This window comes from Pteronotus mesoamericanus, unplaced genomic scaffold (assembly GCF_021234165.1).
Source record: "Pteronotus mesoamericanus isolate MK-2021 breed Mesoamerican mustached bat unplaced genomic scaffold, CSHL_Meso_final contig_56, whole genome shotgun sequence".
In the NCBI taxonomy this organism is placed as follows: Eukaryota; Metazoa; Chordata; class Mammalia; order Chiroptera; family Mormoopidae; genus Pteronotus; species Pteronotus mesoamericanus.
In genome coordinates this window covers 585,789-612,747 of record NW_026555201.1, presented here as the reverse complement: position 1 = coordinate 612,747, position 26,959 = coordinate 585,789, and the positions used below count along the sequence as shown (strand labels likewise).

Genomic DNA, 26,959 nt, shown 5'->3' with positions numbered 1-26,959 from the left:
AAAGAGTGCGCAGGCGCGGCGGCAGGGCCCGGGCATTTTGCTGCGTCACCAGCCGCCGCCCGGCCTCACTAGCCCTCGCTCGCACGCACGCACGTTCATTTTCCGTCCTCGCGCTCCTTTTCCTACACTTTCCTCTTCTCCCCGACCGGAGGAGCCGCTCTCTCCGCGCGGTGCATTCTGGGGGGCCAGGTCGAGCCTGCTGCTGCCGCCGCCGCCGCCGTCCGCTGAGGAAAGCGAGAAGAGGCCGCACCGGGGAGAAAACGCCGGAGTCCCCACCGGAGTTTAGTCCACTGCCTAGCAGCTGCCGCCGGAGAGGCCCGCCCACCCATTCACCCGTCCCCCTGCCCCGTTCACGATGTGAGTGCGACACCCCGCCAAGGGAAGGTCGCCGCGGCGGGAGGCCGAGGCCGCGCTGGGGGCTGCCGGGAAGCCGCCCCCTCCCCTCCCGGTTTTCGGCCTTCTCCCCTCAATGGTGGCAGTTGTTCTGGCCTGGGGGTGGGAGGTCCAGTATCTTTAGTGCGCTTACCGTTGGTGGGTGGAGGACGTATTTCCTCCAGATTCCCAATTTTCTCCACCTGTAAGCTGTCCCTCAGCTTCCCCTTGCTGAAAATCCCACTTTTCACCCCTTGGCAGTCCAGGTTACTCCCAACTCTCCGAACTTAGCCTTAGGCCTTAATCTCCTGTGAGCTTTTTGCTCTGCGGCGCGCTGGAGGCGTGGACCCTCCTGAATTGCCACTTAGTTTCTTGGACAGTCTAGCACTGCTGCCCTATTATGCCTGCACTAGGCCCTGGGCCAAGTGCACCTGTGGTGGGTGCTACCAGAGGCTGGTGGTACTGGTCTTAGATCACCACGCGGGCCTCTCTGAGCAACAGGGAGTGCTAGGCAACCGGAGGTAGGCCATACTGTCACCACAGCTTATTTCCTCCTGGGGTGTCGTGATTTCTCTAGTGTGGGTCTTTCCAGGCTTTCTCCTAACTCCGATCTCTCTAAAAGTGAAGGTTGCCAAAACTCAGCCGTGTCTCTGGCAGCGCGGAGTTGCCATAGAGCAGGTGGTAGTTCCGCACGTGTCGAGTCGCAAGATACTTGTGGACATGTTCTGTATTAAACTTTGGGCGAAGTTTCATTATCCTGTATTAATTTAGAGATGAAACAGGTTTGTAATTGCTTTCTTGTTTTCTTAAAGAGCTTAAATTTGTTTACTACCGATTCTTTAGCAATTTTAGTTTTATTATGATGAAGACCTTGGTAATTTTAACCAAATAAGAATTCTTGGCATTGCCACTTCCAGAGCTTAAACATTATTTTCAGTAAAAGCTTTACTTTTTCGGATGCGAGAACTGCCGGTTTTATAGTTTATTTTTTAAACTGTTTCTTGAAAGTTACGTTTGGAGAGCAATTCGGGAACAGTTTTTATTCTTGTAAAAAGTAATGCACTTTCAAGGGTTTACTTAATAATATTGACGGTTAGTATATTGAGCTAGAATTCAAAGTAGAACTAGTAGAACTCAAAGTAGATGTTGGAGAACATGCCTCAAGAAGTATGCATGTATTACTGTAGACCCCTTTATATATTATATCAGAATTTTGGAAGGAATTTTCCTCCAAAAAAGTGCTATTTAATAGATTTTAATTTACATAAAGTAGCTTTTGTTTTTCCCTTCAAAATCTCTATTCCAAATAATACAGCAAAATTGTCAACCTTAAAATAACTACGAGTAGAAAGGGAATCCTCAGATAAAGCATTACCAGCTTTTAATAGGCTAATGTAGCCAAACAAAATATTTTTTTCACGAAGAAATACCCTTGTTTAATATCGTTTGGAATAGAAGCTCTTTCGGGAGGTCACTTAAAATAGGTAAGAAATGTTAAGCTTATGAATAGATTTAAAAAGTCAGATGAGTAAGTTTTAACAGTCACTCTTTCAAAAAGCAGTCTATATAGTTTCAAGAATGCTACTTTCAAAATGAGTGTTTTGAAGAGAACAGATAAATCACATTTTAAAAAATATTTAATATATGGCACCTTGCAGATTTCTTAGGGGCTATTACTGAACTAATGAATGAATTTATAAGATGAATGTTTTAAGACAGTTATTTGAGTTGGGAAAAACTCAGTGGGCCATCCAGTCCTAGGAAGAATCTGGCTGGTAAGGATTCATTTTGCTGCTGTCTGCTATGAATTTTTTTTTTTAGACACGGAGAGACGTTCTGGATAGGGTTTTAGGGTCTGTTTTTTCTCATCTGAATGCTCTTTAGTAGTGATTTCCTAGGTAAATTTCTTTTAATCAAGTTTTTTTGTTTTTTGTGCTTTTTCTTTTTTTCGGACTACTAGTTTACATAAAAGTTCTCAATCTCTCACCTATCTTGGAGAAGTCTGGGATTTTAGGCCATTTCTCCAATCTTTCAGACCTACACAAACAATTGTAGGGGTGGCAGCAGAGACTGATGCTTCTTTAAAAATTTATTTTTTAAAAATTAAGTATATTTTATTATGCTATTACAGTTGTCCTCTCTTTTTCCCCATTGCCCTGCTCTGCCTCGTACCCCCATTCCTTCCAACAGTTCCCCCACTTAGTTCACATCCATGGGTTGTACATATGTTGTAGTTGGTTCTAAGTTGGATCCATTAACAATAGATAAAAAGTAAAATGTTTTATTAGTTTTGAGCTATTTGAAGTAATTCTTTTTTGGTGTGGTGCTTAAATTATTGTTTAGAAACATACTGTGACTATCTCTAAATTGGTTAAAGTCTTTGTCATCACTCAGCTTTGTGTGACGGAGTCCCCAAAATAAAACCATCAGTCTATAGCCTCCAAAACAATTTCTAATAGTGAGTATATGGTTAATTTCTATAAGTTAAGGAAGAGCTACTGATGATGGCATTTGTTAAGTGTTGATTTCTTAACCAGTGTAACTTGGCAACTGGATTCCCCCCCCCCCCCCCCCCGCCATACTTAGTTAGACTTTAACTAGAAGGCAGTAGAAACTGGAATTGACAAATCACTCTAGTACAGACCAGTATGTACTGTATTAATTAAGATTTTGCTATGTAATTATCCTTTCTAGTTTTAAAATCTAGAAGCCTTATCATTTCGGGGTCTCAGGTAGTTAGTGATTGTCACTTTGAAGGGGAAAAAAACCCACAACCCTTTGTAATATCAACTGTTTAGAATCAACTTGGCTCTTAAATGCTTAAGATTTTATTTTATCTGAGTTCTTACACTGAGAATTGCTGCATTTAGTGTATTTTGCTACAGAAATAATGAAGTTCGTTGTAAACTTTTTATTTACTGTAGAGATTCGCAGCGATAGATTTTAAATTGAGGCTGACTTCCCCACTTCCCAAGGACATTTACTTTAAAGCTTACCTTGAGCAATTTTTCATGTGTGTTGTATTCCAAAGCCAAATAAAATGTGCTGTTATGGATTTTCTGTGCAGTAGCTGATCTTGACATGCAGTCATACATTATTGCTAAAAAGTGTTTATGTCAGGGCCCTTTCCAACTAAGTATGTTTAATTATTTTGTTCGGTGAAAGGATCTAGTCACAAACAGGTGTGTTGCTTTTTTTTTTTTTTAATATATTAAATTTCAGAAGCTAGTTCTTCACATTTCATTTCACGCAGTGCTAATTAGTATAAGGGACTCTCCCAAGTCTGATTGGAACCTTATTCAGAAACAGCATTCCTGAAAGAGGGCTTATTTCTTCCAGGAAGAATAATTTTTCAGGTGGTCCTTTTCCAAATAAATATGTCTCTGTGGTTCAGTTTTCTTACCTAATCTAAACTACTACTTCTGGTAAAACCTGTACCACTTCTTGACATAAGGTAATGGAGCTTTGACGATCTGAAATTTGTAATGGAGGCAGTGAGAGATTGATCTTTTGAGTCTTACCTGTGTGAAGAAAAATAATTTTATCTGCTATGGGAATGTATGCACAAAGTGGGAATGTGGGAAAGTCATAGAGTTGCATGAAAGAAAGGCACTAAGCTTTTTTTTTTTGGTGGTGGGGGGGGGTTACCTTTAAGAACCCAGCTTTCACCCTTACGTTTTCAGAGTGAGAATTACCAAATAAAGGAACTAGCACAGAGTTTCGCGAACATTCTTTGTTTGCCCCTTGGTATCTTTGTGGGGGGTTTTTGTTTTTTGTTTTTTGTTTTTTTAAATAGTATTGCTAGGCCAAAAGGAATAACCCAGCAGCTACCTATGTTTATTAGGTAGCTGGGTCCAAACAACTTGAGTGTTTTGTCTTAATAGCCTCCTAGCTTTTTGAAAAACAAACATGAGTTGAAAGAAAAATGGAGTCTCTTGTTTAACTACTATTACTAATGGAATGTGTATATCTTTTGGGCACTGTATAATTATTTACAGCTTGAAGTCAGAATGGATACTACATCTCAGTTCCTATTCCCCATTGATTTTCTTCTCTTTTCTTTCTTTTTGATATAGCAACCATTAAAAATCCAGCTTTGTAAAGATGCAGTTTACTGTTGAAATTGAACTACTTAGTGTTTGTTTAAAAATTTTTATCTTTCAATTACAGTTTACATTCAGTATTGTTTTATATTGATTTTAGGTATACAGCACAGTGGTTAGATAATCATGTACTTTACAAAGTGTTTTTCTTATTTCCAGTACCCACCTGGCACCATACATAATTATTGCAATATTTTTTACTATTTCCATATTCCTGTGTACTTTACATCCCCATAATGCCAATTTGTATTTAATCTCTACCTTTTTCACTCAGTCCCCTAAATGCCCCCTCCCCCCCTTTTGGCAACTGTCATCAGTTCTTTGTGACTATGAGTGTTTCAGTTGTATTTGTTCATTTATTTTATTATATTAGATTCCACATGCAAATGAAATTACATGATATTTGTCATTCTCTGACTGACTCATTTCAATTAGCATGATACCTTCTAGGTTCATCCATGCCATGGCAAATGATCAAGTATAATATTTTCTTTGGCTGAGTAATATTCCATTGTGTGTATATATATATTGTACCATATCTTTTTTTTATCCACCTGGCTGTTGCTGGGCATTTGGTTTGCTTCCATGGCTTGGCTATTGTAAATAATGCTGCAGTGAACCTAAGGGTACATATATTCTGGCGAATTAGTGTTTTGGGTTTCTTCACATATGTACCCAGAATCACTGGGTTATAAGGCAGTTCCATTTTTAATTTTTTGACGACCCTACATAATTGTTCTCTATAGTGGCTGCACCAATCTGTGCATGAGGGTGAACTCCTTAATACCTTGATCGAAGTTGAATTCCTCTCAAATTTAAAATATCCTGTGGCAGCCCTGTGAGTTCTGTCATAGTGTCCTCATGCACCTTGGCACATAATTTGGGAACCACTGGACTAATGTGTAATTCAGTTCATCTTTCCAGAAAGTTTTACGTAGTAGTAAAACTGACATACTGAAGATCTCAAAGTATAAGAAGCATATCTTGGGGTTTCTCTGAGCAAAGAATGTGTGTGTGAGAAATTGGTTTTAGACATTTTAGGAAGAGCTTTGGTAATACTTGAAAAATTAATGGCTATGCCTGGAACTTTTTCCCTTTCTGTAGCAGAATTTTTATCTTTCTGTATCAGTCCTCACTTAGTACAAACCAAAATAGATTTACCAGTTGTTGGGTTTTTTTTTTCCTTAAATGAGCTTTATTTTTCTGTAACCCTTGATATTTAAAGATATTCTGGGATGTATAAATTATTAGTGAATCTCCACTTCAGGAAGCTTTTCACTGACTACAAGTATGTTTAGCTTATTCATAAACCTAGAAAATATTTATTGCATTATTCCGCAAAAAGCTAGTCTTCTGATTCCTACTTATTTTAGAATTCAAAGTGATCTTTTGATTCAGACAAATATGCTCCATTAAGAATAAACTCGTAAAAGTACTATAATTCTGAATAAAGTATTGAGTTGGCTAAAAAGTTTGTGGGTTTTTTTGTTTTTTGGTTTTTTTTGTAAGATGGCTCTAATAGCGCTTTGTTGTCTTTAATTTCATTTGAAACAATTTTGTTAGATTGTATTGTAACAGCTGTCAGATCAGGGTGCATTTTTTAAAAACTTACCAAAATTGGTGAATTTTTTTTTTGTAGCCATCTTATTGAAGATGGAAGAAAATATGTAACATTTTTCGGCATATTATGCTTTAGTATTTCAAGAAAGGTAAAAAACAATGGAAACACAAAGATTTGTGCAGTGTACGGAGAAGGCACTATGACTGATCAAATGTGTCAAAAGTGATTTGCAAAGTGTTATGCTAGAGGTTTTTCTCTGGATGATGCTCCATAGTTGGGTTAGACCAGTTGAAATTGATAATCAAATTGAGACATTAATTGAGAACAGTTAACATTATATCATGTGGGAGATAGCCGGCATACTCAAAATATCCAAATCAATAAAGTTACTGGTGAAAATGAAAAACGTGTCTTTTATTTTACAGGAAAAACCATACAGACTTTTTGGCCAACCCAATATGTGAGGTTGTGTACTACTGGAGAATATCTAGATGTGATCACCTTTCAAAGTACTGACAACCAAAGAATGTTATCTTACGATGTACCACCTATTTATATATTTTAAAAGATAAACCATAACAAATAATGGACCTTATCCCATTACCCCCATATTTCTTAGGAGATGATTTTTGGACTAAATTTCATCATCAAACTTCGCAAACTTTGTAAGGACAGGGATTGTGGTCTCTCTTGTTGACTGCTGTATCTCCAGAACAATTCCTGGCACCATGTTTAATGAATATTTGTTTTTTGAATAACATTCAAACTCTAAATATATTTTATCTGTAAGGCTTGGCTACATGAAGTGCTTGACATGGTGAGGGTTGGGACTAGCTCTGGGGTCTTTTTTTGGTCATGTATTCTGCTACATTACATCTTCAGTTAAATTTAACTATATCTCACATAGATTGGTGGGCAGTAGTTGAAAGTTGGTGAGTGCCATCTGTAAATAAAAACTGATTTCATATTTTATTGAGGCTTTACTGTATTTTGGGAAATCTGGGAAAGAACCACCAAATCAGTATATACCCTCAAAGTACATTAAACTTGTTTGTGAGCCCTTTATTTTGGGGCTGTTTATTCAAATAGTTTGTTAGTCAGACTGATCTCTCTCTTACCTGTGGATAATTACTATTGGTTCTCTTTAATTCTACCCGTTTCCCCTCCCCCCTAATTTTTTTAAAATCTAAAGTTGACTTCATCAGTTTCAAGCCTTTTCCCTACAGTTTTCTGTTTAATTTCTGTACAAGACCATTAATTGAAGATAAATATTAATAGGTTTTCAAAGTTTCCTGTTTTATCATACAGATTATTAGCATGTCCTTGTACACATTTTGCAGTCCCTTAAATACTTTTACAAAAGTAGAGAATTTCTCTTAAATGGTCATTATTGCTGTTTCTTCCAGTACATTTATCTGTATGTATCGAGCCTGATGTTTTGTGACCAAATGATAGTATCCTATTTTTTTCCCCACTGATTTAGAGGAAGAATTAAAATAATGGTTTGTCAAATAGGTATGTAATAGAATTCTTTCATTTATTTTTAGAGGGAGGGAGGGAAACATTGATGTGCAATTGGTTGCCTCTTGCACGCCCCGAACTGGGGACCTGGCATAACCCATGCCTGTGCTCTGACCAGAAATTGAACTCGTGACTTTTTGGTTAGTGGGACAATACCCAACCACTGAGCCATACCAGCCAGGGCTAGATACTTTTAAATAAGCAGTCTGATTGGATACTACCATAACTGAAAGATAGTAAAAATTTCGGGGGGATATTTAACCGAGATAATGTGGAATTCTATGGAATGAGTAGATAATGTATTTATTCCATGAAGATGATCAAAATCTTATATTTCAGGGAGCCAAGTTTGAATAATTATGGTATCAACTAAGAATTGTGGGACTCTCACTTGAATACTAAAAATATTTTTACTAAATTTCATGTACAAACCTCAGGATTTTTCATGTTTGCTCTATGATGGTCTGGAGTACCTGCTTTTAAAAACTTTTGAACTTAGGAACTTTGAGGGGAAAAAAGGAAATAAAGATGTTGGCGCTTTGACCATAGTGTTGTTTGCAGAGACAAGTCACGTACCGTGGAATTCTATTATATGGATTTCACCCCCTTAAGATTTCCAAAGTTCTAAAGGGATGATAGCTGCAAATAATATTTTTTGTTTTTTTTAACTACCCAGTTACAGAATAAAGTAATATCTTTCTGTTATATCCAGGGATATCTGTGACCTAGCCCTAACTTGGTTTTTCAACCTTAAGTTTTAACGAATTTTCCCCAAATTGAGTATAATATGCCTGTCCTGCCAGTTCATAAAAGGCTTGAGGTGTTTTGTCTTTTATAATTCAGTATGCCTTGCACATAGTAAACTGCCAAAAAAGAATTGCAGTAACTGGAAGGTTTTCTTTAGCAAATTTTTTGTTCACTTTGCCGATTGTCTTCGTTTTGGAGGGCTGCGGTAAACTACCACAGACTGGGTAGTTAAAAACAAAATAATTGCTCACTGTTTTGGAGTCTGGAATTCCAAGATCTACATACCAGCATGGTCACATTCTGGTGAAGGGACCCTCTTCCTGATTCATAGCTTCTTGCTGTGTCCTCAGAGCAGTCAAAGGGGCCGAGGGATCTCTTCTGGGGTCTTTTTTTTTTTTTTTTTAAAAGAGAAATTAACCAGATTCAGTACATACATACATATGGATGGAAACCCTGTATACATGAGAGAATCAGAGACCCCACATGTGGAGGAGGTTAGAGATAAAAAGGGAATATGAATATTTAAGACATTCTGAGTTGAGGAGGAGGTAAGTTGCTTTGGGGGCTTCAAAAGGTAATTCCAGGATGATAAGAGCAAACCTTTACAGAATTGAAGTATGCCCTTTCCTGTAGATAAGTCAAAAGAAGTTACCTCCAGTAATCTCTTACTGGCACAAAGCTGCTAATTCGGAATCATCCAGCAATCAAGGATGGGGCAGAAGTTTCTCCTGAGCCTGCTGCTAAAGTTGACTTTAGCCCTGTCTGGGTTGCTTACTGTGCTTCTTCAAATCACATTGATGTTTCTCTCTGTCTCCACCTCTCTAAAAATAATAAAAATATTTTAAGAAGAAAAGTTGCTTTTAGCTCAAAGCAATCTGCATACTACTGGAGGCTTTATGAGGCACTAATCCCATGCATAAGGGCTCATGACCTAAGCACTTCCTTCTAAGACAAGCTAAGAAGTATTAAAACTATAGAGAAGAATTTTAAGTTATGCCAAATTTAATTAACTTGAATTGACATAGCCCTAATGTGGAGCTTTAAAGTTCTTGTCAGAGGAGCTTAGAATATCCCAGGGGGTGGGGATGGTGCTTTTTGTTCATTTTAACACTGTCATGGCTTTATTCAAAACACAGTTGCACAGAAGTGTTAACTTCAAAGGTTTTTAAGGAGAATTTTGAGGAATTGAACACCACATAACATACTGCCATACAAGGAACATTGAAATAGGACCAAGAATGTCTGCAAAATAGAAAACCCTTATTTGCACCAAACTATCACCCGCAAAGCTAAATAAGCCTCAAAAAGCTACTTGGAGGCTCTTAAGGTATTGTTTTCAAACAAAAAAAAAAAAACTCTGATTTTGATGGTGCAATATGATAAATCAATATGTAAATTTTATTTTAAAAATAGGTATTTTATAATCTGGCCTTACTATGTGATGAGAATTCTTAGGGATGGAAGCAGAGCATTTCAGTAGTTAAAAAGGAGTGAAATATTAGCTATTTGGATATTTGAATTCTCCAGTTAACTTACCCCAAGAGTTTTATTTCATTCAGTTGTGCAACTTTTAAAATTTATCCACAAGTAACTTTCTAATTTTTACTTTAAAACCCCAAGTCATACATTTTTAAACTAAAAAAGAATCAGTGCTATACTCGGTAATTTAAATGTGTCCCAGTATGGAAATGTAACTCAATTAATTTTCTGGCACTAACAAAAATATTCAACACAAAGTAGGGGGGAAATCTGGAGAGCCAGTCCAGGCTGTGTAGCTCAGTTGATTAGAGCATCATCCCAATGCTCCAGGGTTGCAGGTCCATTACCCGGTGAGGTCACGTAAGAATCAACCGATGAATGCATGAATGGGAGAAACATTCTCTTCTCTCTCTCCCCCTCTCTTTCAGATAAGTTTCTTAAAACATTTAGAGAGCCAAGATTAAAAAAGCAATTGCCTCGAACATGGAGCCTCTACGACAAAAAGGGAGGTGTTTTTATTTACTCATAATTAGTAGCCATATAAGGAAACACATGCACACTTTCCCCAAATATTTTTTTACCTTAAGTTTTTTTTATTTATTGATTTTTAGATAAACATTGATTTGTTGTTCCATTTATTTATGCATTCATTGCTTGCTTTTTGTATGTTCCCTGATGGGGGATGGAACACAACCTTGTTATATTGGGACAGTGCTCTATAACCAAGTGAGCCATCCAGCCAGGGCATATTTTCTTTCAGTGGACATCCACTTGAGAACAAATCTTAATTTTAGTACGAATTTAGTTTCAAGTATTTTTTCCATTGCCTAATATATTTCAAGCAAATGCTATATCTGGTAATGCTTTAAAACTATAGAAATAATAGCTAAAAGTTCTGTTTAGAAAAATTAGAAATACTTGCAGAGTGTTTCATAAGTCACTTGGGAGGCTAACTTAAAATTTTGACTTGAATGTTTCTAATTATCAACAGGTAATTATCAATAGCAATCCGAGGCTCGCTATTGTTACTTCCAAAAGCCCCTCTGCTTGTTTTCTTTATTCTACTATACAATCTGTACATCTTGTCAACAAAGAAAGATTTCCATTAAGAGTGTTGTTGCATAAAACTGAATTGATGATAATATTCATATCTCAGAAAATAAAAATAGTTTGTTTTCTCTACTTGTTTAAAACTGAGATCTGAAAAGGAAGTTGAGGTGTTCTTGGGTATTTATAAATTTCCCAACTTTTTTTTGAGAATAGGTAGGGGAAGAGTGAAACAAGAAGGAAGGCGGTAATAAAGGAATTGCTGAAAGGAAAATGAAAAATGCACACTTAAAAACAAAGTAATCATTAACATGTCATGATCTTTATTCAGCTTAAAGAACAAAGGGCTGTTTTGGATGTCTTTGAACTTACTAAGTTTAAGCAATTTTTCCTTCAAAAATAAAACCTTAGTAGCCACCTGGCTTAAAAGTTTTCAGAAGCCTCCCCTGAAAACCATGAACTGTATTGTTGAGTAGAACTTTTACTGTTCTGTCCTACTTTCCAAGTTACTCATGTGACAAATAAGCCCCCAAAACACCTTAGCCTCTCTCCTCCCAAAAAAATCATTGCCTTCAAACTAAATATTGCTGGGCCACCTCTAAAAAAATAACCTACTTATCATTCAAAAGACTTTTTATTTCATGTTCTAGCTGACTGGTTTCAGATAATTCATAAATAACTTTAAAACCTTATGAATGAAATACACAATACTATGCCTTTGTAAAAGCCATCGTTTTGATTATGGACTAAAAATGACTAATATAGTGAGCTTGTATTAGGAAAATTAAGATTCTAAATAAACTAGGGAATTTCACAATGTCAGAATTTTTCTCTACATACAATGTGATCATTAACAGACTAGTAAATTTTATTTGGAAAAAGCAAAAATTGTAAAACTCACACTTTTTTCTATAAAAGTTCCTGTAAAGGTTACACAGTATCTTCTGTAGGGATAGCTATTTATACATGAAGAAACAAGGAAGATGTGATCATTATTGCACACAAGGAATTTAGGGAATCTTGTCTTAAAATGATTTAGACATCTTCCTCTCCATCATCATCAGCATCTCCTTTTCACTTTTCCCCTCAAAGACCTTCCCCTTTTCAAGCATCGTCAACGTCATCTTCATCCTGAATTTCCTCTCATTTAGTATTTAGGAGGGCTACTTCCTATTCTCCCTCTCCCAGTTCTGACTCTGCTTCATCTTATTCATCCTCAGCTTCCTCTTCGTTTTCCTCCTCTTCCTCAGTCCCTCAGGTGAACCAGCTTCATCTCTCCATCTCCATCCTCATTCTCCACTCCCGAAGTAAATCCATCTAAGTATGTGATTTGCTGCAGCAGTTCAAAAATACTCCTATCATCTTCCAGGGTTGTGATCTCACAGTAAAACAAGATTTTAAAGATTTTATTTATTTTTAGAGAGAAGGGGAAGGGAGGGAGAAAGAAAGGGAGAGAAGCATTAATGTGTGGTTGCCTCTCGCGTGCCCCCCATTGGGGACCTGGCCCGCAACCCAGACCTAAGTGCCCTGACTGAGAATTAGCCGGCGACCCTTTGGGTCACAGGGTGGCACTCAACCCACTGAGCCACACCAGCCAGGGCAAAACTTCTTAAATTTTAATTTTGCAGAGCTTTTGCATTGAGATCTTAGATTTTGTTTTCACTCAGATTGAGGTACGTAAGATTAGGACATTCTCTCCCAGGACTTGCAAGCCTCCAGAAATTTTGTTGTCACTAATTTACAGCTTTTGAAGTTTATTTGAGTTGAGAAGTTGGGCCAGTGAACTTAGTTCCACATTACCCATACTCAGAAACTCTAGTTTTTTAAGTATCACTTAGGCCCTTGATTTCTTCATTGACACAATGACAGTTACCAAGGACTAATGACTCTCCTCCTCTGAGGCTCTGTTCCCTAACTCCACATTAATCCTCTTCATCTGTGTGTCTTGCTGCTCTTCTACTGCTCCTTCATTATTCTGTCCTTCTTTCCCACTACCCCCAACCCTCAAATTGTAAAAGATTTAGAAATGAATGACAAGAAACAAATATAAATGCCCACCACCACCAGATAGGTGTAGGGGAGAAAGATGAGAATAGCAGATGAAGTCCAAGGAGTTGGGTCTCAACTCAGCTGCCAACAGGTCCTTGTCCACACACCTGCCTAGACTCATGGATGTACCCTGCAGTTTCTTCCCCTTCAAAGGCTGTGAGAGACTCTTGGTATTAAGTAGTGGATTATTTACATAAGTATACTGAGGTGAAAAGTGTTCTGCATCTCTAGGTATGATACTATTAAAGTGAATTAATAGACTTGCACAGTAGTTAGAATTTTGCCAATGTTAATACAAAGCTAGAGATAAACCAGAATAATTTAGGAGCTAGAGTTAAAGCTAAATTAGTCCCTCTCTGGGTTAATAGGAAAAAAAAGTGGTGTGATCCTTATTGAACACAGTAAGGGATTTCATAAATATTAGATTTCCCTTTCAAATCAGTGAATAGATATTTATTACTGGTTTAGGTTGTGTAGGGGTCCCTTCTCATATTTTTGATGGTTTAGATCAGTCACTTAGTAAATATTAGACTTCACAGGCAACAAATATCTCTGTCCTGTTCTTGTTTTTGCAACTCTTAAAAATATAAAACCATTTTTGGCTCCTGGGCTAACCCTGGTTTATTTTTTATTATTTTTTATATTACCTGGAAAATTAAGGCTGTCATAATGAAGTACCAGAGATGTGGTGACTTAACAGTAGTATATTCTTTCAAATTCTGGAGGATGTTAGCCCAAGATCAAGGTGTCAGCACGACTGGTTTCCTCTGAACCCTTGCTACTTGGTTTTCCTTAGCTGGCAGATGATCGTCTTTTCCTGTATTTTTACAGGGTCACAGGTCATTGTGTCTTAATATCTTGTAACAACACCAGTCATTTTTGGATTATGGCCCACCCTTAGACCTTACTTGATCTTAATTACCTTTTTAAAGCTCTATCTCTACAAATAAAGTCACTTTCTGAGGTACTGTGGGTTTAGGGACTTTGAATATATGCATTTGGTGGGGGATACAACAGCCCATAATATTATTCTAGATTACTTAATACGAATTTGAGGAAAGAAAAAAGATACTCCCCTGGTTCCCAAATCCTTAATGTGAACAGAAACTGAAAAGCTCACATGCTCAGTTTTTAATACAGTCATTGTAACAACCAGGCCACCATTAGTGTGCTCCTCCGTTGCTATAGACTCTTAGTATGCACCTTGACATTTATAGGGTAAACAGTGCTTTTTACTAACAAAATTAACAGTAATTTTAATATCACTTGTCCACATCCAGATCTCCACAGTTTTGGTAATTATTTTTTTTTTAAGTTTTATTTCTTAGAGGGGAAGGGAGGGAGAAAGATGGGAAGAGAAACATCTCTGAGAGAGAAACATCGATCAGTTGCTTCTCACATGCCCCCACCCAGGGACCTGACTCCCAACCCAGGTATGTTCCCTGACCGGGAATACAGCTAGCACCCAGCCCACTGAGCCATACCAGTGCTTCAGTAATCTCTATTTTATGTTTAATTATTTGAATCAAGATGCAGACTAGGTCACAAATTGCACTTATTTGGTAACTCTTAGGTCTCTTAGTCTAGAGCAGGTCTCTGCTCTTCCTTGTGCCATTGATCTAAGAAACATTCTGGGTTTGTTGCTTCCTTGCAATATTTAATTTTTTTAAAGTATATTTTATTGATTATGCTATTACAGTTGTCCCAGTTTTTTTCCCCTTTGCTCCCCTCTGCCCCAAACCCCCGTTCCCTCCAGCATTCACCCCCTTTAATTCATGTCCATGGGTTGTGCATGTAAGTTCTTTGGGTTCTCCATTTCCTATTCTATTGACCTTTTTTTTTTTTTTTTTTAAAGATTTTATTTATTTTTAGAGAAGGAAAGGGAGGGAGAAAAAAAGGGAGAGAAACATCAATGTGTGGTTGCATCTCATGCGCCCCCTACTGGGGACCTGGCCTGCAACCCCGGCACCTGCCCCACACTGGGAATCAAACTAGCACCTTTTGGTTTGCAGGCTAACAGTCCACTGAGCCACACCAGCTAGAGCTCCATTTCCTATACTATTCTTAACATCCTCCTGTCTATTTTGTACCTACCAGTTATGCTTCTTAACCCCTGTACGTTTTTCCCCATTGTCCCACTTCACACTCCCCACTTAACCCTCCATGTGATCTCCATTTCTATGATTCTGTTCCTGTTCTAGTTGTCTGCTTGCTTTGTTTTGCTTTTTAACATTCAGTTGTTAATAGTTGTGAGTTTTGTCATTTTATTAATGTTCATAGTTTTAATCTTCTTTTCCTTAAATAAGTCCCTTTAACATTTCACATAATAAGGGCTTGGTGATGATGAATTCCTTTAACTTTACTTGTCTGGGAAGCACTTTATCTGCCCTTCGATTCTAAATGGTAGCTTTGCCAGATGGAGTAATCCAGGTTGTAGGTCCTCGCTTTTCATCACATTGAGTATTTCTTGCCAGTCCGTTCTTGCCTGCAAAGTTTCTTTTTGAGAAATCAGCTGATAGTCTTCCTGGAACTGCTTTGTAGGTAACGCTTCTTTTCTCTTGCTGCTTTTAAGATTCTTTATTTTTAACCTTTGGCATTTTAATTACGATGTGTCTCGGTGTGGCCCTCTTTGGGTCCAACTTATTTGGGATTCTGTGCTTTCTGGACTTGTATGTATATTTCCTTTGCCAAATTGGGAAAGTTTTATTTCATTATTTTTTTAAATAAGTTTTCAATTTCTTGCTCTTCCTCTTCTCCGTCTGGCACCCGTGTGATGTCCATGTTGGTATGTTTGGAGATGTCCGAGAGGCTCCTTGTTCTGTCCTTGTTTTTTTAAATTCTTTTTTCTTCTTGCTGTTCTGATTGAGTACTTTTTCTTTCTTACGTTACAAATTGTTAATTTGATTCTCCACTTTATTCCCTCCACTGTTGGTTCCCTGTCAGGGATGTCCAACCCACGGCCCATGGGCCTCATTTGGCCAAGGATGGCTATGATGCAGCCCAACACAAAACCGTAAATTTACTTAAAATATTACAAGACTATTTTTTATGATTACATGTTGCAATGTATTTAATGTGTGGCCCAAGAATAACTCCTCTTCTTCTAGTGTGGCCCAGAGACCCCAAGAGGTTGGACACCCCTACTTGATTTTTCTTTATTTCACTTAATGCAACCTTCATTTCTGCCTGGGTATTTTTTAATCTATTGCAGTACCCAGTGATTTCTTTGAGCATCCTGATCCACCAGTGTTTTGAACTCTGTATCTGAGAGGTTGCATATCTCCATTTGATTTAGTTCTTTTCCTGGAGTTCTGTTCTGTTCTTTCATTTGGGCTATATTTCTTTATCTCCTCAATTTGGCAGCCTCCCTGTGGTTGTTTCTTTGTATTAGGTAGAGCTGCTTGACTCCCTGTCTTAGTAGCATGGCCTACTATAGAAAAGGCACATGTAAAGTATGTGGGGCAGAGCCTTCTGTAATTCCCGAGGCCGGGGCAACCTGCTTTGCCACTTTGTGGCGCTGTATGTGAGGGAGGAGTCAGAGAGGGAACAATGCCACTTGCTTGGCTGTTGCCCGTTTCCAGTCATTTCTCCCAGTTCTTGTATGAGACTGGTGCTCTTTTAGCTGCTGCCCCGGTGCTGAATCCCAGTGTGGGTGGGTTTGCATATTGACACTGCAGGTCTTTTAAATGGACTCTCCTCAGAGTCCTGCACTTTATTCTGCCCCAAACTCCACTGATTTTTACAGCCAGAAGTGGTGACGATTTATGTCCCAGCGCTGAAACCCTGCACTGTGCAGTCTAGCCTGGGGCTGGGATCCCTTGATGCCCAGGTGTTCCTCCTGGTTTTTATTAACCCACATGAATGTGAGATCACCTATTCTGTGGGCTACTGCTGCCTCTCCACACCACACCGAGTCCTCTCTGTCCAGTTCCCTGTCTGGATGACATCTTTAAGTCCTTGGTTGTGGGACTTCCATACAATTTGATTTTCTGGCAGTTCTGGTGGTTTTTTGTTTTAAAGTTAGTTGTAATCCTTATGGTTGAGCAAGGAGGCAAAGCGTGTCTACCTGTGCCTCCATCTTGCCCAGAAGTTGGTATCATTTAATTTGTTTCCTTTCTCATATTTCCTGTAGACTGAATGCAGAGTTTACTGTGAAACCTATGTTGCATCAAATTAGGAGGTATATATTTGGTTGTCTCACTTTCAGTGATGCTGAGATCTTAAGTTCTTTATCAGTTATTCATCTAGTCATTGTTAATTGTTTCATCCACTGATGATCGCTGCCAGATCAGTTTAAGCAAAATAGCGACCCCCCCACCCCCCCCCCACCCCCATGTTTTATTCCACACTGGAGCTGGAATTCTGTAACATTTCCTTCATGAGCTGGTCCTATTAAGTTACGAATAAAAGCCCATAAAGGAAAATCAGGAACAATGTCTAATTCTCTCTTTTTAATTGCCAATTTATAAAACACTAGAGCTGTAGATTCTCCTGGTGATACAGATTGTGGGTAGTTTGTCCCTTTTTTTTTTTTTTTTTAAGATTTTATTTATTTTTAGAGAGAGGGGAAAGGAGGGAGAAAGAGAGGGAGAGAAACATCAATGTGTAGTTGCTTCTCACATGGTCCCTCCCAGGGACCTGGCCCACAGCCCAGGCATGTTCCCTGTCAGGGAATTGAACTGGCAGGCTTTTGGTATGCAGGTCGGCATTCAACCCACTGAGCCACACCAGCTGGGGCCTTTTTTTTTTTTTTTAAAGTCAGTACCAAGTCAGTGTGTTTATATTCAGTGTATTTTAATGAGTTCGCATTTTTTTCTGATGCTGAAATTGTCATTGGCCAAGGTGAGAGACCTTAATTGTTGCCTCTTGTTTTGACTGCCCTCACCTTTACTTGCCTCATTGCACAAGATGTCCCAAGGTCATCTATATTTCCTACCTCAGGCCTGAGGTCAGCCATTTCCCTGTAGGAATCCTCGTTGGTTGGTTTAAGATTTTATTTATTTTTAGAGAAGGGGAAAGGAGGAATAAAGAGAGGGAGATAAACATCAATGCGTGAGATATACAGAGATCAGTTGCCTCTCGCGCATCTCCTACTGGTGATCTGGCCTGCAACCTGGGCATGTGCCCTGACTGGGAGTCGAACCAGCAGCCTTTCAGATCACAGGCTGGTACTCAGTCCATTGAGCCAAACCAGCCAGGGCTGGTTTCTTTTAGTTGGAAATAGTATTTTGGAACTAGGCTGTTCATTGCCTCAGATTGTTATCATTAGTGCTTTTTTAAAATGGACCTTATCTGGTTACTTCAATATGAAAGTCTATAAATCTAGTCATTTAAGTTTAATTATTAGGTTAGCAGATATTTTCAGTTAAAGACAGAACATGTGCCCTGGCTGGTGTGGCTCAGTGGATTGATCACTGGCCTGTGAACTGAAAGGTAGTCTGTTTGATTCCCAGTCAGGGCACATGCGTGGGTTGCAAGCTAGGTCCCCAGTTTGGGGGTGCATGAGAGGCGACAGATCCATGTATCTTGCATTTTCGATGTTTATCTCCCTCCCTTCCTCTCTCTCTGAAAGTAAATAAATAAAATCTTTTAAAAAAAATTTTTACCCCACCTTGAGAATACTGTTTGGGCAACAAGATGAGTGGAAATAATGTGTGATCTGTTCATAAAACTCCTAAATTGTTTGTTTGTTATTTTAACATACTAACATTAGAAGTTTTGATTCCTTAGTCCACAGAAGTTTGGTTAGACGTCTTTTATAGAAGTACTTTAAAATCTCATATTTTCATTTTGTTTTTTAATATGCCAATAGATAACCTTAAAAAATAGATTTACTCTTGCTTATTTGCTGGAATTTAGACTTCAGAAACTGCCAACTGTAATGTTTAACCTATTTCAGATCTGATATCAATGTTCCAGAGTAGAATGACTAGGCAAGTTTAACATTTGTGTAAAAATGGTGAACAGTTGGTTGCAACTTTTACTTATAAAAGGGACTCTAAACTGCTACTTCCTAGGGTTGAGAATTTCAGAACTTTGAAGCGGAACAGTTCCTTTCAGTTGAATTGATATATGAATAGCGTTTGAACATACAATAACTAAAATTTTTAACTTACTTTGAAGTAATCTTAGGATTACCAAAAAAGTTGAACTATTACATGTAATCTTTGACTATCAATCAACCATATTTGATTACATTTGCTTCCAGTTTTTTAGCCATATTTTATGGGATGTGTAGAGCTCTAAGCAACTGACACTGTGAAGACAGGGTAATACTGTATGGCAAGGGACCAAAAGCACATGAACAATAAGGAGAAAGCAAATACTCTAAATTGCTTCTATTATGATTAGTATATATTAGATACATCTATAGATAGTATAAAGGTGAGTCTGTAAAGAAGTTTAATTCTTTAGCTCATGTCATTATTTAGAATCATAAAAGTTAGATTTGTTTGCCTAGAAAAAAAATAATGGTTGCTTTATATGGTCAGAAAGAAGCTGCAAGGTGCGAACTTTCTCGAGAACAAAAACTGTCATTTCATGTACTTTTAAATTCCCTCCACAGTTCCTAGCATTCATTATAAGTAAAAATGTTGAATACTACATATATCTCAGTTGACAGTAGATTAGTTCTGTCTGGTTTTTTAGTTTGGTAAGGTTGAATTTTAGGAACAGGGCTCTAAAGGAGTGGCTTATAAATTTTGACAGGGCTGCCTGGATGGTTTACTGAACATTGTTATTAAAATTTTTTTAAAGATTTTATTTATTTTTAGAGAGAGGAAGAGAGGGAGAGATACATCAATGTGTGGTTGCCTCTCGCATGTCCCCTGCTGGGTACCTGGCACACAACCCAGGCATGTGCCCTGATGGGGAATCGAACCTGTGACCCTTTGTTTCACAGGCCAGCACTCAATCCACTGCGCCATACCAGCCAGGGCTAATTTTTTTTCCCCCCCAGATTTTTATTTATTTATTTTCAGGGAGAGGGGAAGGGAGGGAGAAAGAGAAGGAGAGCAACATCAGTGTGTGAACAAAACGTCCAGCAGTTGCCTTTTGCACTCTCCCAGCTGGTGACCTCACCCGCAACCCAGGCATGTGCCCTGACAGGGAATTGAACTGGTGATCCTTCGGTTTGCAGGCAGGCACTCAGTCCACTAAGCCACACCATCCAGGGATTAAAACTTTATTACATAATCAGTATCGTGTTTTAACTTGGGATACAGTTAGAGTAAAAATGTAGTTTTCATTAGAAGTTATAATAAATTGCCTCAAAATAATCAATGTTCTAATGGAATAGAGAAATATGTTATTTATATGCTAAACTTTGGAGGTTATATAAATACTCAGTTAATGAATTCCAGCTTAACTTTGTCTAATTTTATCTCTCTGTAGGCAGCCTGCTTCTGCAAAGTGGTACGATCGCAGGGACTATGTCTTCATTGAATTTTGTGTTGAGGACAGTAAAGATGTTAATGTAAATTTTGAAAAATCCAAACTTACATTCAGGTAAATTTCCATTTTACATAATTGATAAAGCTTTATGTCCGACAGTTGAGTAACTTTGGCTTGCTTTAGCATTTTTGTTTTCACTGAAGTTACTATACTGATATTTACCTCTTTGAAGAGGCTTATTTTTTTGTGTCTTTTTTTCACAGTTGTCTTGGAGGAAGTGATAATTTTAAACATTTAAATGAAATTGATCTTTTTCACTGTATTGATCCAAATGTAAGTAGTCTTGATGCTTTAGTACCTATTCAAATCATGAAGTAGATATACTTCAGGTAAGCACTAATTCTGTTTGTCTTAACAATTCAGAGGACTAAGTAGGTATATTTATATTTTCCAATGTTTTCACCCTTCTAACCACTTTTCTGCATAGTTATTTTGTTCTTGTTTTCACTGTTCAGACTCAGGGCCATACTCTAGAGGCTTGTCTTAAATAAGTATAGAATCTTTAAATGTTCTATGATTATACCTTATTTATATTTTTAAAGAGGGTTAGGGAGGGAGAGCGACAGGAAGAGAGACATCAATGTGCGCTTGCCTCTCACGCAGCCCCTAATGGGGGCCTGCCCCACAATCCAGGCACATCCCCTGGCTGGGAATTGAACCTGTGACCCTTTAGTTCGCAAGCTGGTGCTCAGTCCACTAAGCCACACCAGCCCGGGCCATATTTAATTTTTTTTAATGTTTTATTCTGTTCACCTTGTGCAGGGAAGAAAAAATGGTCCTTTTCTATAGTTGGGTAGGTTATGAAATTTTTAGTAGTTAGGGGATGTTTCTTTGAGAGTCTAGGGAAAATGAAGGGAAAAAAATTAGAGGTGAGGAATGACAAGCTACTTTCTAGAATCTTATAGTGATACTGGAGATACAAATGGTACAATAGTGCTTTTGGGTGGTTGTTTTTTTTTTTAGGATTCCAAGCATAAAAGAACGGACAGATCAATTTTATGTTGTTTACGAAAAGGAGAATCTGGCCAGTCATGGCCAAGATTAACAAAAGAAAGGGCAAAGGTTGGTTTCTTTTTCTTACCTTCTTTCCTTTTCTCTGTTTTTTTCCACAGTATGATATTTTTACCTTAAAAAATAAAAAGATATATTTGTTTCGTATGGGGAACATAGTATTTGTTTTATAGCTAAGTACTGTTACAGCCTATGTTCTGTGTTTTTCTCTACTCTGAGATTTATTGGTTTTAATTTAAAGCCAAGTATAATCTGAATAAGATCAGTCAGTAGTTTTTGCAGAATGTTTTGCATTCAGAGGCAGATTTTGCTTAGAAGCCTTTGAAAATTAGTCACACAGGAGTATATTTTGGTGCTACTCAACAAAATAAGCTAACCAGGTATCTTAGCATAGTTCCTACCAATGAATTTTTGTTGTTGCTTTAAGAAGGAGGTTTGTTTAACAACTGAAAGCAGCATCATGAAACTGTATTTACCATTACTACATTTGACTTCACTGTTACTTGTCTAGTCTATTTCTTTTTTGTGCTAATTCCATGGCTCACTAGTGGGTATAAACCCACAGTTCAAAAAAATGAAGTCTTAAGGTACATGCTAATGAATGCAAGTTAACCTAATCATAGGGTGATGTTTTTATTGGTGTATAGCTTAATTGGCTTAGTGTGGATTTCAATAATTGGAAAGACTGGGAAGATGATTCAGATGAAGACATGTCTAATTTTGATCGTTTCTCTGAGGTAAGTTCTTTTAAATGCATTCTTTGGCCCTCCCTCAAGTATATTTCTATGTAGTCAATTTAATTTATCTTTAAAACACCTAGTGGTATTTAAGATATTTCATTACTTTGTGAGGCTAGTCTACAGTAAACCTAAATAAGTTTTTTTTTAGATTTTTTAAAATTTATTTTTAGAGAGAGGAGAAGGGAGGGAGAAAGAGAGAGAAACCTGAATGTGTGAGGTTAACATTAATTGGTTGCCTTTCGCACACCCCCAGCAGAGGACCTGGCCTGCAATCCAGGCATGTTCCTTGACCAGGAATCTAGCTAGCCAGTAACCTTTTAGGTTTCCAGGATGACGCCCAACCCACTGAGCCATACCAGTCAGGGCAATAAGATCTTGACAATAGTCATTTAATCCTAAAATTTAACTTTTTGAATTTTTTTAAAAAAATTAATAAGTTATAAGGTTGATGTATAAAGGCAAAAAATAAACCATATAGACAATCAATGCAGTATAGCTAGTTTTTATTCCAACCCTGGAACAGATATTTTTAGGAGCATGAACATAGTAATTAGCTTAAATTTTGGAGCCATGTAATATGCATATAAACCTTGAAACACAAGAATCATGACATGCAGGTTGGATTCCTGGTCAAGGCGCATGTAAGAATCAACCAGTGAATGCATAAATAAGTGAAACAATAAATTGATATTTCTCTCTCTCTCTTTTTCTCTTTCTTTCTCTCTCTGCACAATGAGTGGTGTATAGGGGTATTTTAGTTTGTCAAATTAAGGAAAGGGTTTGAGTAAGCCTATTTTTTCCGAGATGTCACCCAAAGAAATCATTGGTCTGCCTGTAGATAGAATAGTCCTTATCAAAAGTATTGCCATAAAGCTAATCAGAAAAGAGAACATTAGTCTTTAAGCTGAAGATATGCCCATGCAATCCATCTCTCATTGCAATTTGAAAATTTAGCTGACTAGTTTGTTTACATTTCTTTTTTGAAAACTAAGAGTTAAAAGGAGTACATTTTTAGCCTCCTGTATGCAACTGCTTATTTAAAGTTTCTCCTCACATGACTCTGGCACCTTAATTTCAAAAGACAAAAGGAAAGCCCTGGCCAGGTGGGTTTAAAAAAAAAAAAAAGGGTAGGACAGATACAATGTGACTTTCTCAACTGTCCTATTTCTATAGTAATTGGTGCCACCTTTTACCCACCTGTGCAAATGACAACTTCATAACATTGCTCTCTTTTCACTGCCTCTCTATCCATTGTAACGTTAATTGCATTGTTGTTTTTTTTCTTTTGTTTTATCTCCTAAATAGTTCTTGAATATATTCAATCCTCTCTCTTTCTGTTGCCATCCTATCGTCAGCACCTCACATGCTTGGCACATTTTGAGCATTTTTTTCTGGTAAAAGAAACTTAACCATGGTGTTCAACATTACCTTCAGACATAGGGAAACTTGTTTAAAACTAGATTGCCCAGAATTTTTATACTGAGAGATTTGACTAGGTATTTAAAACTCTGAAGTCTAGATAAACCTATATTTTTGAAGTTTTTGATTTTTGTTTAGGAAGTTACACATGGTTGTGTGAATATTTTAAATTTTTAAAACTTTAAACATAGTAAAGTTGTTACTTAGAGGAAGTAAGTCCCTCCCCATCTGATAATAGTTTCATCTTTGGCTACTTGTACACACTGCTTGCTTTATGATCAGAAATAAGATGAGGAATTAGTACTTCGTGTAAGTATGTTCTGTTGTTAGTCTCATTTTATCGTAAGTATACAATGGTATTTATATATACAAGGTTATTTTCCAGTGTGTGTACCTTTTCCTTCAAGAATTATGTTTATTTTCTGCTTTTAATTTAGCTGCTACTGTTTGACCTTTTATTCAATTTCCAGACCTTTTTATAGAAACTAATTATCCCAAAGAACTTTATTTTAAATAAACCATTTATTGGTTCTTGTAAAACTATAATGAGAATACCATAATACATATGTCAGTTACCTTAGGATACAAGACTTGACAACTACAAAAGAATCCCATTCTTTTCCTTTTCCTTAGCCATCAGTGGTAATTGTTATTCAGGATTTGGGTGTTTAGTTTCTATATCATACATAGAATCTTGCTGATGAATTTTAATAACTTCACTTTCCTTTGATGAGAATTTAGTTTCAACTTCCCTACAAGTTGTCAGGGTTTTATATAATTATCTATAATCTACCTTTTCCAGAAAGGAAGGTACTTAATGTTTATTTTTTTTTTAATTTGTGGAAGTCTATAGCAGAGTTAAGAGTTATTCTAGAGCATGCAACGTAATAATTAGGGCTTAATTTAACATCACTTTTAAAACTGATTTTTACACTTCAAATAGATGATGAACAACATGGGTGGTGATGAGGATGTAGATTTACCAGAAGTAGATGGAGCAGATGATGTAAGTCTAAATTTTTTTCTCTGTGTACTTAAATAGTAAGAAACAATGTATTTAAAGGTTGTTTGCTATAGATCAAGATTTTTTTTTTTTTTGCCATTTGATGCTTTTTGTAAAATATAGAGAAAAGCAGTTTTTAAAATGTGCTCATTTAAAGTAAATAATTAGACATAAAATTAAAATATGCCATATTTTGAGGGATGGGTACCTTCTAGGGAACCTGGTATCTCATGGCCATTCTAAAAGGGACCAGATTTAAAAAGAATCATTGCATAGAGACATCATATGCCTTAATTCTATTAAGAGTAAGTTTAGGGTTTATTTTTACAAAGTTAAATGGGTTTTATAAAAAAAAGGATTGGTCAGAGATTATAGTAAACATACGGACTTTGTAAATCTATAAGAGGATATACTGGGTCACTTTTCTCAACATTCCCCACTTTGGCTTTCTGTTAACATCCTTAAGAAATTTGTTCAATACAGTAAGATAATTCACCAGCTATTATTACAGCTCATTGTCTTCTATCAGTCCATTGGTCTTTGTATTGAGCCATTTTTTTCCTTCACTGAATGTCAGAAGAGAAGAGAAACCATTTCATACCAAGATTCAGTCTGGTTGGCAGAGAGGGATTTAAAGAGTGGACTTAATCGCTACCAAAAGGCACACAGCTTCTTCATCTGTACATGTTTGTCTTCAGTAAACCTATTCTAAAGTCAATTGCTTAATTAAAGCCATAAACTGGATATAACCACATATTTTTGCCTCTTTAGTGAAAAGTACAGTGCTTCAGCTTTTTTAAGGCAAGCTCTTCGGTTTACAAAGGATGTTTGGTCAACCTGGTAACTTTTTTGTATTTCCCCTTTTGCAGGATTCACAAGACAGTGATGATGAAAGTAAGTGTCTTTGTGAAAAGTACATTTACACAGAGAGATAATTCACCTCAAAAACCAATCTCTCAAAATGAAGAGGTTAATTTCTTTATAATTATTAGGGGGAAAATGTATTATTTTTTTCACGTCCTCTAATAAATAGCCAAAGTAGAAATTTGAATGATTTGAGATTCAAATTCAAAAAAGAGGAAATGATTTAACTCTGGAGCTGACTGCCTTTCCTGTAAGACTTTGAAGTTGGTAGATTATTTCCTTGTATTTCACACTAATCTTTTTAAAATCCTTTCAGAAATGCCAGATCTGGAGTAAGGAATGTTGTCACCGGATTTTGAGAAAGAAAAAGAACTTCTCTGCAAGATTTCATAATTGAATTTCTGAGTTGATTGCTCTAAAGGCAGATGCTGCATTTGCCTCCTTTAACCCATTTTCCAATCTGTTTGTTTTCTTAAAGGCTTCACTAAGGGTTGATATGTACCATTGTATGGGGCAATTTTAAGTCAGCTAAGGCAATAACCTTATGCATGAACATTTCCCAAACTTCCATGACGCTGTTGAGGTCCTAAGCAATTGATAACAGCAGTTGTGATAAATAAAAACATTTTACGTAAGTCTCCTTTACTTCATAACATAGATACTGACATGGTAGGAAGCTCTTGGATTATAGAAAGAAAACTAAGTTTTAGATTGTAGAATATGGACTCAAACTGGCTGAGACAAATTGGTTGATAACCTTAAATTGGTAACCTGTTGTTTCTCTGGCGTATTCTTCAGGATTGTTCCACTAAAGTTATATTTTGCAAAAAATTTACTTCACATTATTGTACATAAGTGGTCACACGTCAGTGTTCCAAATGTATCTTAGCTAAAACTAGTAAATGCCCTAACTTAGATGGTTTTTGAAGCCTGTACATTTGGTATTGTTTGGCCCTTTAAACTTTTACATCTCTTAGCATGGAGGACGAAGAAAGGCTGTACATTGTTGCTTGAGTCTGTACATTTAGACCAAATTTGTATTTGCACTGTCAGTATGGCAAAATGAGTGGAAACAAAAAAATGTTAATACACTATTGGAGTTTTTTCTTTCTTTTCTTTCTTTCTTTTTTTTAAAATTTTTTTGTTTTTTTGTTTTGATCCAGCTTGTACCAGGGCTGAGAACCTCAATTTATGTTTATGACAGTGGGGGTTTTTTTTAATGTCTATATTCTTTCTAATAAACTGTTGGAAGACTCCTTGCCTGTCTTTTTAAGTGTCTGGTTTACTGTAATTTCATGTACTGCCATTTACTGGAATGGAGTTATTTTTACTTGAGGAAGAGCTTGGGAATATTTCTGTTTGAAAAAAGAGGCTCGTTGTAATATCACAGGAAACCTTTTACAAGTGGATCTGTAATAGCAAATTGTAGATGCACTTTCCAGCAGTTGGAAAAGAAAGTGTTGTGATTTGATTGAAATAAAACTAAATGTGTTGTCCTCCGCTAAATCTTTTGAGCTTCTGCATTTTGGCAGTTTTTCATTCCTTCCAGTGTCTATGTATTTGTCATAGGATAGAAATACTTCTTATTTCA

The 26,959-nt window shown here is 37.0% G+C and overlaps 1 protein-coding gene across 1 annotated transcript; it reads left to right on the top strand.

Moving 5' to 3' along the window:
* PTGES3 (prostaglandin E synthase 3) lies at positions 1 to 26,882 on the top strand. Its single transcript, XM_054579929.1, has 8 exons — positions 1 to 357; positions 20,272 to 20,385; positions 20,535 to 20,604; positions 21,295 to 21,393; positions 21,990 to 22,079; positions 24,445 to 24,507; positions 25,374 to 25,398; positions 25,685 to 26,882. Coding segments are annotated over exons 1-8 (483 nt in total). The 5' UTR covers positions 1 to 355; the 3' UTR covers positions 25,705 to 26,882.
* Positions 26,883 to 26,959: the final 77 nt, after the last annotated feature.

Coding starts and splice junctions, on each gene's coding strand:
- PTGES3 (XM_054579929.1), top strand. Junction 20,605..21,294: donor TTCACTGTATTGATCCAAAT/GTAAGTAGTCTT, acceptor TTTTTTTTTTAG/GATTCCAAGCATAAAAGAAC. Junction 24,508..25,373: donor AAGTAGATGGAGCAGATGAT/GTAAGTCTAAAT, acceptor CCCCTTTTGCAG/GATTCACAAGACAGTGATGA.